Raw genomic sequence first — 17,407 nt, forward strand, 5'->3', positions numbered from 1 at the left:
CGATGAACGAGGTGCAAGACTTCACTCTCAGTGTCTATGCATGTGCATGGGTTCGCTTCATGCGCTTACGTGGTAGCCAAAGGACCGAAATTTACCCACTGCATTTTACATATAGCTGAGTCTACCTTTTAAAATGAGGACGATAATCCTTACGAACAATGTAATATTTTTTTAATGCAATGGTATTGAAAGCTAAGGCACTTTACATCATAGCTTACAATTAAGTGCTTTCTTTCCCTTACAACGTTTCTGGAAACTTTTAGCTAGCACCAGTCCTAGACATCCAAATGTGCCGAACCACTCAACTTTGATTAAATAGCTATAACAATGTTATTTTATTGATATTACAAAATTCCTTTGGAATATGTGTACATTGTATTGTTTTTCAAATACATAATTATGACAATACACATTTGGGACCCTTGAAACCACAATTTATGAAGCACAGAACAAGTGCACAGGCAGGAAGGAGTCTTATCAGTATCACATGAGACCAAGAAACCTAATGTTACAATCAACCACTAATCTAGTTATAACAGGATATTCCAAGAGACAAACAAAATACATTACTATTTCAGTGCTGGTAGCAACCTCGATTATACAAGGTAAATTCAGCAGTGTTAAACACTGGATGTGGAAGTCCTAACTGGCCCAGCATACTGTACATTTTCTCAGACCTCAGACTGGTAGTTCCAGACGGCTATCTCCCCATTGTCACTGCAGGAGACAAGGAGCCCAGCCTCCTTGGGGTGCCAGGCGATACAGTTGACATCCTGGCTGTGGGCCTTGGGTACATGGGCAGACAGGGAGAAAACAGGCTGGTCTGGGTCAGCCGTCTCATCCTCCTTAAACACACGCACTCCGTCATCACCACATGCAGTCGCCAGGGCACCGGTCAGCGGACACCTGAGCAAAACAAATAAGTACTGAATTGGATCTGTGGCTGCATTTTATCATTTTTTTTTATATAAAGAGGATGCTCACCATGCAATATCATACACTGTCCGTCCATGAAACCCTGAAAGGGTGCAAACACATTTCCAAGCCGTGTCTGTGCCTTCAGTAAAAAAAACAAATCGGGCGTTAAATGGGCATTTATCATTGCCTTCCTTTTCCCCTTACATCATTCACACATTCATGGAGCATCTTGCTCACCCTGCCCACCTCCAGACTGACATTCTTTCCAGATCTTCACAGTACGGTCATCACTGCACGATGCCAGTCTCTGGCCACTTGGGTCAAAGGTCAAACCCCAGACAGTGGAGGTGTGACCCTCCAAGGTCGCCCTGCACTCCCAGTCATCATCCTCTTCTTTATAGACACACACATTGTTGTCGTAGCTACACGAGGCCAGAAGCTGCGTAGAAAACATTTCACTTCAGTGGGTAAAAACACACTGAATGCAGAATACTGAAACGATTAGTCCAGAGAAGCCTTGCAATAGTGTTGGGTGTGAAAGGATTATATAATGCTGCTATTTAGCACAAAAAGTGAAACAGTATGAAATAGGCAGTACCTCCTGTGTTGGATGCCAGACAACATGCTTGACATCCTGTGTATGAGAGTTCACCACGCTCACACACTCATACTCATCCTCCTCATCCACTGAGAAAGACAGAAAGAGACATGGTGACAGCCTGTTCAAAACTACATACAGATACACAACAGCTGAATGTTTATGTGGAACACAAGTAATGTGATAAAAATACAAGGAATTCTATTCCTTTGTTAATGCAATACTAACCCTCCCAGATCCAGACACTCTTGTCTCTGCTACATGTGGCCAGCAGGTTACCGGATGGGGCCCAGGCCACACATTTGACCTCATTCTCATGTCCTTCCAACACTGTCAAGCACTGAAAGAAACAGAGACAGTGTGATGCTCTCACGGGCCATATCTTACTATCATCACAAAGCATTTGGTCAATTGTCTGTGGACGACTCACCTCAAAGTCATCGTTCTTCTTCTTCCAGATGCAGGTTGTGGCATCAAAGCTGGCTGAGGCCAGGTAGTTTCCACATGGGGACCATGCCACCTTTCTGACAGCTCTCTGGTGTCCATCCTGGAGCACTGTCTTGCATTCCCAAGAGTCACCTACACAGACAAAGGAGTTCATTTTTTCTGTTTTCCCCACCGGCACATGCCTCTGATATGGTTGATTTCACACAGTGGATTTGGGATATTTACCTTCCCTTCCCCATATCCGAATGGCCCGGTCACCACCACACGAGGCCAGCAATGTGCCCTTGGGGTTCCATGCAACATACCAACAGCGGGAATCTGGATGCGCGTTGAATTTCTGTAGAAGGGCCAAAGTGTCCTTCATTGCTAACAAGCTTGCTATCTTGCAGTTACTGGCAACTGATAAGCACAATGTGCAGCCACCAAACTAGTCGTGGCTATGAATGATACCAACAAAACCGTATCTCCAAGAAGATAATGCAAATATCATAGAGACATAAACAATGACGATAGCTAATATCCACTTAAAATACGATGTTGTTATCCGGTATATGTAAATACATTTACCAACCAAATCCAAAAACGCTCAACCTCAACTTCCTACTTTTTCTTCCTGTTCGTATCTAGTTACTGCTGGCTGCCAATCTAACGTCCATCTGGCTCATTACCGCCCCCATGAGTACAGGGTGAACATTGCGCGCGTTTTCTGGTGTGTAGCTGTACAATAACCCAGTAGATGGCGGTAATAACCACAAAAATACCTTGGTTTGTGATGAATAACAAGGAAGGAAACAATTTTACAGGAAGCTAGCTAGCGAATTGGCTGCCTTTTGTTTTTGTTTTTAGCGTGAGAGCTAGTATAAATCCTGATGTTCGCGTTTTAGATACATTTATTGGCCAGATTGTAAGTATCATATCATAAGATTGTATTTATTATGCCAGTTCACGTTACTGTTTCAATTAGGATTGTATACTTAGCTAGCTAACGTTATACGTCTAAAACGAACTAGATAGCTAACTTATGCTGCTAACAGGCCTAGGTCGAGATCTTAGCTCGTTCGACTGAAAATTATCGGTCTATTTTTTAGTCATTTATCATATCACACCCAACAGTTGAAACGTATTTATTTGACAAATAATGTAACCAGTTGACCTTCTCTATCGGTTTTGGTGAGCTGATTATTTCACAGGCGGAAGGGCGCATTGTCAAAACAAAAGCTGTCCTTCCTTTGAGTGACATAACATAGATATACATCAGGCACTGAGTCCTGGTTGAAAACAAAGCGGGAATTGAATGACAATGTATGCACCACCTGGTGCCACTGTCCCTGGAAGCCGGCGAAGGAGAGGGGGTACCGCACTGCCCAAGCAGCCAGAGCGAAGCCTGGCATCTGCCCTCCCCGGAGCACTCTCCATCACGGCTCTATGTACGGCATTGGCTGAACCAGCTTGGGTCCGAGTTCATGGAGGGACGTGTCCCAGGCAGGAGCTTGGAGTGGCTGATGTCCTGGGATACATTGACCCAAAACTCATGGAGGGTAAGTAATGATATTGTCAACAGTGGTTCGAGCACCGAATGTGAAATCACGTTGGCATGTTTACAAGACCTGTGGTTTGTGTTAACTATCACGAACTTCTCCTAAAGATTACTGCATGAACTCCCAGACCATCTTACTGATAAGGGTCATTGCTGCATTCTGCTTCCTGGGCATCCTGTGCAGCCTGACAGCTTTCCTGTTGGATGTCTTTGGACCCAAGCACCCTGCCCTCAAGATCACCCGCAGATATGCATTTGCACACATTCTCACAGGTATGAATGGTTTTGGCCGGTGGAAGGGGGAGGGAATGAGCTTTTCAGCTAAAGAGTGTGAAAACAATTGCAAGGCAAGGTAGAAGCAAAACAATATTTTCCCATTTGCTGTTATTTTGTATGGTTTCAGTGCTGCAGTGTGCCACAGTGATCGGGTTCTGCTACTGGGCCTCAGAGCTCATCTTGTCACTACAGCAGCAGCACAAGAAGTACCACGGATCCCTCATCTACGTCACTTTTGCCATCAGCTTTTACCTGGTGGCGGGGGCTGGTGGAGCCTCTATTCTGGCCACAGCTGCCAACCTGCTGCGCCACTACCCCACAGAGGAGGAAGAGCAGGCTCTGGAGCTTCTCTCAGAGATGGAGGAGAGCAGTGAAACATATCCTGCTGATTATGACATTGCCAATCAGTTCCAGCCGCCTCCTGCATACGTGCCTTAATGTTGCCAGACGGCCGCTTCTTTCTCTTACATCCAGGCTTCTCTATGAGTACCACTTTTGGCCTCGTAACAAACGCGTATACAGATATGTGATCCAATAATTGTACCAAATGGATATTCTCTGCAAATAGCTTATTCTCCTTTCCTTTATCAACACACTAATGAACACACTTATTTCTTGATTGTGGGTGCTTGAGTGCATGAAAGCTTCCTTTTATGATGGCAGAGATTCAATACTTGAATCTTATTTTCACCACTGAAGCTTTTAGTAATTTGCATGTAAATGGCATTAAGGTCTTGACCCATACATGTAAAGCAAGAGAAAGTGGTAATATATGGGGTGTTAATTCACTGTGTGGTTTGGGTCTACGCCTGGTTATTGAATGATCAGATATGGGTTGAGACTCAACTTGGTATATGACAGTGTATGACAGTCATGGCTTGACAAAGGTCAAGTTTTCAACAAAGTTTTGTGGTTCCACATTGTAGCAGTAGTATTTGGCCCTTGGTTTGAAGCATTAAATACCCACTGAACATCCAAAACTTGGTGACTTGCCTGCCATTTGGATATTATTTGACATTTTATCAGTTAACCTAATAAAAGGCACCAAGATTACACAGACACTGAATTGTGGACATTTATTTTTCAATTGAAAATTGGTTTGTCATGGTAGTAAAAAAAAAGTTATTTTACATGATTATGGCTAGTGAGTTAGGCACTCATTGCTGTGAAAGTAATTGATGGAAAACCATGAGAAATGTGAAGTGTCTCATATTGCAATGGATGTTATTCAAGATGTTCCTATGTTGGACAACTAGAGGAACATTATTTTAACAATGTGGAAAATGGGTAGAACGTCATTGAAGAATCATCAATCCACAATGCATTGGTCATTTCATAAATTAAGTCATTTCACTTAAATATACACAACTGATTGACAACTCTTAATTGTACTTTGTGATTACTTGGCTTGAGTTATGTGACAGTTGTGTGTTGTCTGTGCATGAGTTCTTCCCCCTTGATCCTTAAGATAGTGAGAATCTGATTGTAATTATTTGGGATGGAATCTTACACACACATATCTTAACTTGTGTTCAGATTCAGCCCTGTACTGCTTACTTTTTAAATGTTTTTATAAATGTGGTTAATAATATACTTTTACCATAGGTGATTTGTTGCTCTATTGTTTATTTTATTTTAGCCTTTCCCCTCATTGTTGCTTTACTTTCATCAGTCTGTAAACATTATTGTGGACTGTTTATACAAAAGCAGGTCATATTTGAAAAAAAATAAATTGTCCAATTTTCTTTTAGATAATTGCTTTCAATGTAAGAACTGTAAATGTAGGCTCGTACCCGGCTCCACAAGGGTACTAAAGGGGGCATGCTTCAGTTCGGTTAGCGCCTAGCCTAGGAGAACCGAACGAGTGTGCTCGCATAGTCCCTTAAAAGGCCTTCGCTTAAAAACGAGAGAAAAGTGGTAATAGTACTGTTTTTCCATTTTGAGATGCCGTAGCCAGTAGTACACTTCCTGAAAATAGTCAGAATTAATCTAATATTAAAACCCCTTTTTTTTAAATCATTATTATTAACAACAAATCAATACAAAAAGTACATGGTGGAACACAGTGAGATCTATGTGTATAAAGAATATACAAAGGACAATTGGGCTAGGGGGTACAATATCACATTACACATGGATGGACCTTAAGGGACATACACACACATTTATAACTCTTAGTTTTTTTGTTGGTAGAGTATAGTTGTCTTATGGTTCAATTTACTTTTGTAAGGTAAGAAAATGTGGTGTTTTGTTTGTAAATGTACATTTGTGAATATGAAATTGGGCCAAAAGAATAATACAATTAATTACATAATTGTTTCAACTTATTTCTATCGTAGGTAAAGAATCCAAGTAGTACATCTCTCCATAAGTGTAAATTCTTCATAAATGTGTTCAATTATACATCTACTGATGTCTTGCCACAGATTCATTACATGAATACAATGCCAAAAAAAGATGCAACACCGTTTCTGGGAGGTCATTACAAAAGGTACAATTTGAATTTATGTTTTTCTTAAACTTCTTCATATAGTGGTTGGCAGGATAATATTCATGTTTTTTTTAAACATCCTTAATTTTGTTAATACAGTAAGTAGGTATGTGTGTGGCAACATCCAAACTTTTTTCAACATATATGATCAATAAAACCATTCCAATAAAGGCATGACATGAGGTACAGATACAACATCCTGCTGAAAGAAGGCTAGTATTGTTGTTGGATGGACCAAAATAGAAACAAATATTTCCTACTGATGAGTCAACAGGGTTAATCTTAGGTATGTTCTGAGGGTCAGGCCTTGACACGTTCCTGAAAAATAAAGCAACACCTGCGGGAATGGCATCTAAAACAATTGCACATCTTTAGGTGTTACAGGGATCTTGTAGAGTGGTAAGAATTCCTTATAATTAAGTAAAAGACCCTCTGCAGCCTAAAAAAAACCTTACCGAAGTCCAAAACTAACAAAAACGTCACTAAATTGTGTCATAATATGGGCTCCAGAGGTCCGCAAAGTCTAAGGCACTGCATCTCACTGCAAGAGGCGTCACTGCAGTTCCTGGTTTGAATCCAGGCTGCGTAACATCCAGCCGTGATTTGGAGTCCCATAGGGCGGCACACAATTGGCCCAACGTCGTCTGAGTTTGGCCATCATTGGAAATAAGAATTTGTTCTTAACTCACTTGCCTATTTGAGGTGTCCAAATACCTTAGAAAAGATGGTAGTAATCTTGCTAAGACCAGAAGAGCTGAGGAGGAAAAGGTGATCATTAAGATGCCTTCCCTTTCTCAGAGGTCCCCAGCAGACCTCTCAGGGGAGGAGAAGATGGAACTAATTGAGTTACAAAATAAACTGGATAATATATATATAAATTAAAAGCAGGAGCCTTTATTAGATCTAGGAAAAAAATGGATTGAAGAGGGAGAACAGAATTCATCCTATTTCTTTAGACTTGAGAAATTTCACTCTACAAATAACACTATCCATAAGTTAAACATTGATGATGTTATTACACATGACAAAAAATGTATTGCTAAATACTGTAGCAATTTTTACAGAAAATTGTATAGCTCTACGTATTGTCAGGAATCCACAGATATGTTTTTTAACTCACTGAAAAATGTTCACTCTATCAGTGATATAGAATCTAAACAGTGTGATGAACCCATCAAAGTTGAAGAGATTATAGAGTCTATCAAACATCTAAAGAACAATAAATCACCAGGTGTTGATGGAATTACATCAGAATTTTACAAATTATTTTCTGAACAAGTAGCTTTTGCAATTGTTTTAGATGCCATTCCCTCAGGTGTTGCTATGTTGTTCAGGAACGTGTCAAGACCTGAGCATCAGAGCCTACCTTCTATTGACCCTGTTGACTCATCAGTAGGAAAGATTTGTTTCTCTTTTGGTCCATTCAACAACAGAGCGATACGATCCTTGTTTCAGCAGGGTGTTGTATCTGGATGTATACCTTATGTCATGCCTTTATTGGAATGGATTTTTTGATAATATATGTTGGAAAAAAGTTTGGATGTTGCCACACACATACCTACTTGTTAACAAAATTAAGGAAGTTTCCTTTAAAATTATTCATAAATATTATCCTGCCAACCACTATATGAAGAAGTTTAAGGAAAACATCAACTCAAATTGCTCCTTTTGTAATGACCACCATCATTTTTGGCATTGTATTAATGTAAGAAAACTGTGGCAAGACATCAGTAGGTTTATAATTGAACACATTTATGAAGATTTTACTCTATTGCTGAGAGATGTAGTGTTTGAATTCTTTACATACAATAGAAATAAGCAGGATCATTTTCATGTAATTAATTTAATTATTCTTTTGGCCAAATTTCATATACACAAATGTAAATTTACAAACAGAAAACCACATTTAATACCCTTCAAAAAATAAATTGAACTGTATTTTAAGACAGTTAAATGCTTTACTAACAAAAAATCTGTTAGAATTATAAGTATATGTATGTCCCTTAAGGTCCTTGTGTAATTGTAATGTGATATTGTACCTCCCAGCTCGATTGTCCATGGTTTGTAATCTATGTTTGCTTGTGTTCCCTCGTGTGCTTTATGTATTGATTTGTTGTTAATAAAAAATAAAAAACGGGGAAAAAACAACAACTCACTTGCCTAATTCAATAAAGTTTAAATAAAAAAATATATGTAGTAACTCTTCCGCCTAGGAAGCATGCGAACACCAACGATGTGCCACCTCAAATTGAAACTATTGCCAAAGATATTTATAACTAATCTGTGTTGTTTACAGTGGGAACAAGAGGGAAGCTTAGTGGGCAGAACATGCAAGGAGGTGGTCAAAATCAAGCGCGAGATCCTATTGTCTCGTAGCATATACAGTGGGGCAAAAAAGTATTTAGTCAGCCACCAATTGTGCTGGTTCTCCCACTTAAAAAGATGAGAGGCCTGTAATTTTCATCATAGGTACACTTCAACTATGACAGACAAAATGAGAAAAAAAAATCCAGAAAATCACATTGTAGGATTTTTAATGAATTTATTTGCAAATTATGGTGGAAAATAAGTACTGGGTATCTCCTGTAGAAAATGGCCCTCATGTTGAACTCAAGGTTTCCATCCTTCTTGAACTAACCTGTTCTTATGGTGTCATCCTCACAGCATACAAACACAGACAATACAATTATTCTTCATGATTTTGATGGAAAGATGGAAATCAAGGTTTATACTGAATAACATCAGATGTGATCATAGGCTACACCTTGCAGTGAAATTCTTACTCATGGGATCCTCTCAACTGTGCAGTACACATCCACCATTACCTAAGGTGGCAATATCTGTTCATGATAATGCAATAACAATGTCCCAGTGATGTGTATACCTGTATCTTTAGGCTGGCTGAGTCGAGGACGGTGGTCACTAGATTGGGCTTTAGGCTGGCTGAGCCGAGGACGGTTGTCACTAGATTGGGCTGGGGAATACACTGTAATGTATGATGCAGATGTAACAATATAGACTTTACGGCCGTCCCCTCGCCCCGACCTGGGCGCGAACAGTCACCCTCGAAGCATTGTTACCCATCGCTCCACAAAAGCTGCGGCTCTTGCAGAGCAAGGGGAACCACTACTTCCTCTTGAAGTCTGATAGTCCTGTCCAGCTGGTTTGGAATCAACTCAGGTATCTTCCACTATAAAGATATAACTATATAAAGATATAACTCAGAGACAGACACACAACTGATAATGTAGCTTAGCTATACCTCATTAGAATGTGTCATGACATCATGTGTTGCCATGCATAAATTACACTATTGCGATAATCAGATGCCATGTGAGGCTAAGGTATTCCCCAGATGCATTCATTCATTCGCTCCCTCTCATAATAGCTAGCTACTCCTCTCAAACTCACGATCACAAACAGATGGCTTCAACCTAACAAGCTTAGGAAACATCATTCAGTGTCGTAACATTAGCCCTTTTGTTTGCTATATAACTAAATAGCAATCTAGGTTAGCTAAAAAAGCAAAGTCTGGTCAGCATCTAAAACAGCTAGTTAGCTAGCCACGTCCGCTAACTCAACGATTTACGATTAGACTTGAGTTTAGCTTGGTTGGGTAGCTAACGTTAGTGAGAGAGCTATGTAGATCCTGTAACCACAATAGAGCCGAATTTAATGTAATCCATATAGCTAACTAGTTAGTTTAACTAGCTGATGTTATTATATAGCTAGCTTGCTACAGTTATCTAGCAATATTAACCACAAACAAACAAAAATGCTCAAACAACCAAAACATAATAGGCAATTGTAGCAGCACGTGATCACATCAACCAACATTTCTTCCAATCAGTCCCCTGGATTCTACTAGCTAGTCATTCAACGTAACACTCCATAGCAGTCTGAGCTGTAGCTACATATTGTGCCCCCTGCTGCCTCCCTCCCTCCACTTCTCAACGTTCTTCCAAAGAAGTGTGATGTGAAGTTTGCACTTACAATCGTACACTCTCCTGCCCATAGAAGTCGTCACTCCCGGTTCTCGTTGCATCAGCAGTTCGAGTCTCCCAAGAATCACTCTAATTGCGGCATTGCCTTATCAGTTGTTAGTTAAATATTATATTTTACAATCGAGGTATAGCACGCATTACGCCTCATACCCTAGCGCCGATTGGCATGAGAGAAAGAATGGTCTTGGGTCTCATCAAACAGAGCCTGAACTCCAACATAGAAGAGAGGAGGAACAAAACTGTGCTGAAATCCCGTCTGAGAAGAGTGGTGCTGTTGGACACAACATAATAATCACAAATTATGCTGCCCTCAGTTTTGAACCCAGTTCACTGAATGGTGACCTCGTGTAAAGTCTGAAATAAGTAAAGGTGTAAAGTCTGTGAATGATTCACTCTTGAGTTTTATCTCACTGTTACCAATAAAATGGGTGCTGACTGGATAGTTCAGGACACTGTTCAAGACTTTTCAATGTCAAATCATAATGTCACATTCTGGTACATTCAGAATAAAACAATTTATTCAATACAAAAATAAAAACGACAATGACAACAACCAAATGAGCAGATATTGAAAAAACATCCAGTTTGTACAAAACATCAAACTTATTTTTAAAAAATGCCAATGTACTCCAAATGTACAGATGTACAAATGCTCCTTAAGTATAATACATGCTTCAATTCTTTCCTTTTATGAAATTGTATAAGAAATATCTCTCTTGGTTACTGTAAAACAGTTCCATTATAAAGTACAGTTTTTTTATTAAATAACAAATGTCAGGACACAATTTTGGATATAAAATGTACAACACTAAATGGAGACTTCTTATTCCAGCAGAATTCAGCTTAATGGAGTATATTCACAGTGTGCTTTTCACATCAATAATGTGAACTTGCATGTAAACATTGTTGCATATCAAAACTCATGTTAATAAATATACAATAATGTTCAATAATGCTTGTAGTACAAAAGATGACATACATGATGATGACATACATGATGATTACATACATGATGATGACATACATGATGATTACATACATGATGATGACATACATTATACACAGTACTTAATCTCAAGCCGTATTGTTAGTCTTGAATTCCAATAATTTAATATAGGCTTAGTTTGGGAATAATGTTCAACCATAATTGTGAATGGTGAACTACCATTTTTTGGGGGGACAAAGGTAAAGCAAAGATGATACACAACCTGTCCCTGTCATGGACAACTTTATAACATATTTTTCATATGATCAAGGATTAAGATGTTGAGTTGCTATGGTACCAACAATACAAGGTGTAATTGTCTAGGGCTACAGTATATGAAAACATTGACACATAAAGTACAGCAATCACTCAACACTTTCCTGTTAGTCTGAAATACTCTGCGGAGAAAACGGAGTATAATTACAAACACAACAATGAGGGAGATTTACCTGTTTAATTGGGAAATGAATAAACATGTTTTTCTGCTCAGGTAATGGTGAGCTAGCTACCCACTCACTGTAACAATGCAACACAAAGATGAAGGCTCGCTCACTCAAAGCACATGCCATTTAGGTGGCTAATGACAGAATACTGTTTGTGTTGAGTACGGTACTAAATCTTCATATTCAGTGTTTTCACATACAGATCAATACATTGTCATAAACTGACTGATGTTTTCACCAATTTTCATAAAATGGTGGTGGAAGCAAAGAGACTTTGTCCTTGATGTGAAATACTCTTTGGACTTGAAATACAGATCTCAGGCACAAGTTATAGCTTGCCACCATTAGCTGGCCAAGTGGTTATGTACAAGCATGAATCCAGGGACTTTTCCAAGATCTTTTTTAAAGAGGGACAACTGTGTTTGATTGTCCAAGCTTACCAAAAGCCCATAAAACACTTGTTGTTTTGGTTTTACATTTGTACTTGCCTCTTTGCAAGGTTCCTGGTCAGTTTCACCAAAACACAAGAAATATAAATATCCAGCATCTCATAACAGGCTCCAATCAGGGCCAAGTATTATTCTGTGTCAATAATGATGGCACAACACAGGTATCAATATCTGTGGCAATTGGTGTGTACGACGTGTGCCATATGATCAAGCATATCCTGTCTCTTTCAGTTGGTTACACTTTTGACAGTGTTCCGTCCACAGAGGATCCAGTTGGATTGTGGAGGATTTGGATTTTGAGGTGTTGCATGAAGCTTCAAAAAAGATATCAAGCATACATCCAGGACCACAGAACTGTCAGTTCTCTGCATCTGAGTAACTATTTGGTTCCTTTCTTTGACATATCTGAAATACAAAATGTTAAAAACCGTTAAACACATTCCCTGGACAAACAATATAAGATTCAGAAAGACAAACATCAAAATACTGTGACATTAGGATTCCATTAGCTAGTATAAATTGGTGCTTTGCTTAAAAAATATAGTGTTCTAAAATAAACAGAAAAAGTGAACGCACAATTTCACAACAGATGGTTGAAAACTAGCAGGGATAGAGGCAGGCAGTGAGAGGTCAAAGAGAAGGTGAGGGGGTAACAGTAGCAGGCAGAGAGGAACGGACCAGGGTGGGCAGGCAGTTAGAGGTCAAAGAGAAGGTGAGGGGGTAACAGTAGCAGGCAGAGAGGAACGGACCAGGGTGGGCAGGCAGTGAGAGGTCAAAGAGAAGGTGAGGGGGTAACAGTAGCAGGCAGAGAGGAACGGACCAGGGTGGGCAGGCAGTTAGAGCAGTGCTGAGTTGGAGTCAGAGTCTGTGTCGGGAGGGAGGCAGGGATCACTGGTGCAGGAGGATCCCTGAGAGCGCCTGTACTCCTGGTACTCCAGGCGGAGTGCATTGAAGCGCGCCTCACTTAGGGAGCGGGTGTATTGGCAGTGAGGTAGGTTGGAAACTGGTGGACTGACTGAGGGAGGAGGGCCTGAGGGGCAGGATCGAGAGGAACAGCATGGAATGGGAAGAATCATGGGTACAACTCACATCACCACAACCACAACAAAAGGCACATGATATGATACATTCAGTGTGGTGAATAATAAAATACAATTGTCTTACCTTTCCTGTAGAGGTCCTGAAGGCCAGCCACAGAAAGGACTCGATCATGCCTGCCCTGGCCCCTGACCTTCCCTACCCCCGCCTGTGGCTTCATGGCCTCCAGGACTTCCAAATCCACACAGACATCAGCAGAATCCCACTCATAACTCTCATCTACTGATGTGTTCCTTCTAATGACAGACACACAAAACAAGTAGTCCGAGTCAGACATACAGGGGACAATAGCAATAATTTAACAGTAAATCAATTACATTTTGGCAATATCCTCAATTTCTTCAGCTGTGAAGACACCTGTGTGTGATGTTGGACTGGTGCGGTAGTTTCACCTTTTTTTTCTCCACTCACGTAGATCCATCTCAGCTCTGTGTCTCTGTGTCTCACTTTCCTCTGTTGTCTCCGGGGAGCTGAGAAGGATGGGAGTGATAGAGAGGGACTGACGGAGGAGGCCAACGCTACCTCTCCCACTGCTCTGACTGGCATAACTGGCCCTCCATCCTTCCCTGTTGTCGCTCATCTCTGCCTCACCTCCTGCCCCCTTCCCTGTCCCTCTCTCTGCCTCTCTATGACTGTCTACATCCCTGGCTGGGAAAGGGTCACCATGGTAGGGTGAAGGCCAGCTATACATCCGGGGCAGGTTGGGCCTCGGTTGGCCCCTCTTGGACTCCATCGGTCTGGGGTAGTCTCCCCTCATGCCTGGTCTGGGTGTGTACTGGTCTGGTCTGGGTGGGTACTGGTCTAGTCTGGGTAGGTACTGGTCTAGTCTAGGTAGGTACTGGGGTATTGAGGAGTTCATAGAGACATATCTTTGCTCTACAGACCTCAGAGCATCCTGATATGTGATAGGCGACGTGGTGGCATCAGGATAAGCACTGGCCTGTCTACACGGATCTGATAAGTCTAGTCTAACAGAGACTGGGGGTTGTCTTGGTGGGTACATGGAGGGGCTGAGGTAGGTATAGGAAGAGCTGGCTAGGGATCTGTCATACTGAAGCCTCTCCAAGGATCTGTCAGCATTCAGAGGCTTCTCCAAGCTTCCTACACTCGGCTGTCTAAACTGGACCCCGTCCCGCCACGAGGGGTCTGGTCTGGAAAAGGAGGATGCAGGGGTGTGTCCTAAACTATACGATTTGACCCGGACGTCTGGGTTTGGGAACTCATCCCAGTAACATTTCTCTGAGACATAAGTCCTTGGTCTTTCAAAATGCTCCCATTTCTGTGACCCTAAGCTGATGGACTTTTTTATGAATGGACGAGGCTGTCCCATGCCTGAAAGAGTTCTGCAGGGCCCAATGCTCAGAGATTTCTTGATGAACGGTGCAGGGTGTTGATAGATCCTAGAGGCTATTTTATTAGTCCCGTTGCCCTGAGAATGAAGTCTTTGGAATTGTTCTGAAGCTGACTCTGGTTTCCCTGCAAAAGTATTAGTGTGTTTAAACACAACTTCTGCCATGCTTTTAGCTGCACTAGCCAACGTCTGGGCTGGACTTAAACCAATTCTCGTTGGTGGTCTCTCTGAGCCTGTTGTCTTTTGACTAATAAGTGGTTGTGACTGCTCATAATAACGATAATTCCCTGTGTATTCTGACCCGGGTGCTAGTTTTTTGGACCTGTCTGGAATCGCAGCACTGTGGCTTGAATCTCTTGCTTGCACTTGCAGAGAGTATCTATAGTCTGGCTTCTCAGTTGCCTTTGAAGTTCCTGCTGGACCAACAAAGTGTCTGTTTTCTAAAAAAGAAACTGTGTTTTGGCTTGAACTTTTCTCTAGCTTCTCCTGCACATGAACATCCCAGTTTTTTGGAACCACGTCTGGCTTACCTTCCAGAGAAGTGTCTGTCTGTGGCTCTACGCTTTTGCAAGCAGTGTCTGTGAGTTCAGATTCATCCCCAGGGTTGTCCACACTCATCTCAATGAAACCCGGGAGGCTCAAATACTCCAGAATTGCACTTGTTTGTAGTGGGGACATTTTGGGTGCCTGGGTTGCCGGCTTATTCTTGAAAGACTCTGTTATTCTAGCAGCAGAGAACTGGGACTGATCGCTCTCACACGCTTCCAGAAGAGTTAAGGGGGAAATTTGACTGGGGCTGTCACTAAAAAGAGCCCTATCACTCCTTCTGGAGCGTGCCCTGACACCCTCTCTCTCCTGCTCAGGATTTGACAGTGAACTCTGAGGGTCATCCCTAATTTGATCACCTCTCACTTTCCCTTTGGCCCCTGCTTTGTGGAGCAAGGTAGAGTAACCATATGGCAAGGTAGAGCAACCAGAGGGAATTTGATTTAATCTCTCCCTATCATCCATTGTCTCTGTTCTCTCAGACAGACTATATGGTGCAGTGCCTGGGTATGGCTGGCCAGAACCAGTGGCCCTCACTCGCTCTGCTGAAACAGATCTTTCAGCTGTTGGCTCCAGATGCTGTGGACCATAAGCAAAGGACGATCTTGGTTTTAAGTCACCTCCCCCTGGCTGTTTTGTCTCCCTCCAGCCCTCCTCAACCATAGACCTTCTACGATACATGTCCTGCTCTCTTTCTACAGTTCTGTCAGGACTCCTTGGCCTGGCTCTGCCTACGTTTCTGTCTGTTCCTTGACTGATAGGTGGTCTTTCTGAGGTAGTGGAGAGCTGAGATGGAGAGGTGCATTGAGTGACTGGGCAGCGTGAGCAGTCCACATGTAGTGAGTCCTCCATGGACAGCCCAGCATGACGTTGGTGAAGATGTTGGGATCTTGGCGTGGTGCTCTCTAAGGGGCTCTGCACTGAAACAAGGCTGCTGATGGAGGTGACTGGGCTGATGTCCCATTGGATGTAGGAGGAAGGGAGCCGGTCCATTGGGCTGCTGGTGTTCCCAAAGTAGCAGGCCCTCCTATAGTCCGACAGCTGATGGGTCTGCCCGGACGCCCGGTGGGCTTTGGGACGTAAGGTAATGTCCTGTGGCTTCCATATAGGATCCTCAGCCCCTGAACTGCCCAGTTCTCTGTTAGGGCTTGTTGCCTTTTCAAGCTGGTTCTCCTCTTTCTCCTGCTCCCTTTCCCTCTGGCTGGCAGTATAGTTATCCAGCTCCCTCTCCATCATCTCCCTCTCTTTGGCCAGCTGCCGACACTTTCTGAGGTTATCCTGCTTTTGTTCACTTGTGTCAATCTGTGAGACCAGTGTGCTGGCGTTAGTCAGCTGGCTCTCTCTCTCCATGGGTTGGTAATCTGCTAGGTGATGCCTGTCCATCTCCAGCAGTCTGGCTGTCCTGCCCAGGCTGGGGAAGATGTCCTCTGGGTGCCCAGATCGGTATCTTTTCAGGGAGTCACAGACTCTCTTCTCACTCCTATCGGAGTGGAAACTGGCTCTCTCCAGCAGAGCCTCTGAGAAGCCCTGCTCGTCATCAGAGTAGAAGCAGCCGTGACGGGAGAAGTTCCTGGCCATTGCCCTCACTCTGCCCGGGGAGGCAGGGGGCTTGCTGAGTTCTGTAACCTCCACTGTCAGGGGGGAGTCCTTTCCCTCTCCCCTCTCAGAGCTAAGACTGCTGGACTTCGGAGAGTCTCTGAAAGATGTCCGGTTGCTCCCTGTGCCGCTGTCTCCCCTATTGTTTTGGGTTTGTAGGAAGACTGTCTTCATGTTGGAAAGAGTAGGCGCCTCTGGCAGGGGTTGGACAATGAAACGTCCATCTGGGCCTCTTAAGATGGACTCCAGAGCAGAGGGTGAGGGGGCCTTACCTCCCAGGTGGCTCTCAAAGAGGGTGTAATGTGGTGGGGGAGTAGAGCTGGACAGGAGCTGCCTGCGCTGGTCCTGGTACTCTCCACGGCTGCCTTTATTGAAGGAGGAACGATCAGCCTGGGAAGACGAGGAGTTGGGGAAGAAAGACAGGGGAGGACAAAACTTGATCTTCAGGACACTGTCGGGGCTGTCAGAAGGCGAACGAGCTCTGAGGAAGAGAAGAGTCATAAAGGAGGAGAGATGAGTTAAACAGTACAGGTTAATGCATTATTACATTATTGTCTCAAGCTTAGAAGAACCATATGTAAGGATGCATTCAGTGGATACAAATAGTTATGTTTGTTATTAGTAGCAGATCAAATAAATACACATTAATTTGCAATGATTCTCCAAAA

General features: G+C 42.5%; 3 protein-coding genes across 6 annotated transcripts in view; 1 reads left to right on the top strand and 2 right to left on the bottom strand.

Moving 5' to 3' along the window:
• Window positions 1-154: 154 nt before the first annotated feature.
• Window positions 155-2,596, bottom strand: LOC118358291 (probable cytosolic iron-sulfur protein assembly protein ciao1-A). Of its 2 annotated transcripts, none has more exons than XM_035735932.2 (7): window positions 2,189-2,596; window positions 1,947-2,095; window positions 1,745-1,856; window positions 1,517-1,605; window positions 1,165-1,357; window positions 985-1,057; window positions 155-906 (listed from the first exon to the last, which is right to left on the bottom strand). In XM_035735932.2, exons 1-7 carry the CDS (start codon window positions 2,325-2,327, stop codon window positions 672-674), a joined length of 990 nt encoding a protein of 329 aa, XP_035591825.1. In that variant the 5' UTR covers window positions 2,328-2,596; the 3' UTR covers window positions 155-671. The 2 variants fall into 2 exon arrangements, with proteins under 2 accessions (XP_035591825.1, XP_035591824.1); XM_035735931.2 differs by having other exon boundaries at window positions 1,156-1,357.
• Window positions 2,597-2,727: 131 nt separating this feature from the next.
• LOC118358292 (transmembrane protein 127-like) lies at window positions 2,728-5,385 on the top strand. Of its 2 annotated transcripts, XM_035735935.2 has the most exons (4): window positions 2,730-2,867; window positions 3,139-3,501; window positions 3,609-3,773; window positions 3,904-5,385. In XM_035735935.2, the coding sequence occupies exons 2-4, from the start codon at window positions 3,258-3,260 to the stop codon at window positions 4,212-4,214; spliced, it is 720 nt and encodes a 239-aa protein (XP_035591828.1). In that variant the 5' UTR covers window positions 2,730-2,867; window positions 3,139-3,257; the 3' UTR covers window positions 4,215-5,385. The 2 variants fall into 2 exon arrangements, with proteins under 2 accessions (XP_035591827.1, XP_035591828.1); XM_035735934.2 differs by having other exon boundaries at window positions 2,728-3,501.
• A 5,382-nt stretch (window positions 5,386-10,767) lies between these two features.
• Window positions 10,768-17,407, bottom strand: part of LOC118358293 (protein turtle homolog A-like) — a 43,330-nt gene continuing 36,690 nt past the window's right edge. Inside the window, exons 19-22 of one of the 2 annotated variants that reach the window (XM_035735937.2) lie at window positions 13,639-17,220; window positions 13,313-13,482; window positions 12,969-13,178; window positions 10,768-12,553 (exon numbers count right to left, since the gene is read on the bottom strand). In XM_035735937.2, coding sequence (XP_035591830.2) covers window positions 12,985-13,178; window positions 13,313-13,482; window positions 13,639-17,220 — 3,946 coding nt within the window. In that variant the 3' untranslated portion in view covers window positions 10,768-12,553; window positions 12,969-12,984. The remainder of the gene's footprint in view (window positions 12,554-12,968; window positions 13,179-13,312; window positions 13,483-13,638; window positions 17,221-17,407) is intronic. The other variant, XM_035735938.2, reaches the window with a different exon arrangement.

The sequence above is a fragment of the Oncorhynchus keta genome, chromosome 25 (assembly GCF_023373465.1).
Source record: "Oncorhynchus keta strain PuntledgeMale-10-30-2019 chromosome 25, Oket_V2, whole genome shotgun sequence".
Lineage (NCBI taxonomy): Eukaryota > Metazoa > Chordata > Actinopteri > Salmoniformes > Salmonidae > Oncorhynchus > Oncorhynchus keta.

Bases quoted from the DNA above. Each gene is read 5' to 3' on its own strand.
- LOC118358292 (XM_035735934.2), top strand. From the start codon at position 3,258: ATGACAATGTATGCACCACCTGGTGCCACTGTCCCTGGAAGCCGGCGA. The intron at 3,502-3,608 runs GTAAGTAATGAT...CTTCTCCTAAAG, and splicing joins TGACCCAAAACTCATGGAGG to ATTACTGCATGAACTCCCAG. The intron at 3,774-3,903 runs GTATGAATGGTT...GTATGGTTTCAG, and splicing joins ATTTGCACACATTCTCACAG to TGCTGCAGTGTGCCACAGTG.
- LOC118358291 (XM_035735931.2), bottom strand. From the start codon at position 2,327: ATGAAGGACACTTTGGCCCTTCTACAGAAATTCAACGCGCATCCAGAT. The intron at 1,606-1,744 runs GTTAGTATTGCA...TGTCTTTCTCAG, and splicing joins GAGTGTCTGGATCTGGGAGG to TGGATGAGGAGGATGAGTAT. The intron at 1,058-1,155 runs GTGAGCAAGATG...TTTTTACTGAAG, and splicing joins TCAGTCTGGAGGTGGGCAGG to GCACAGACACGGCTTGGAAA.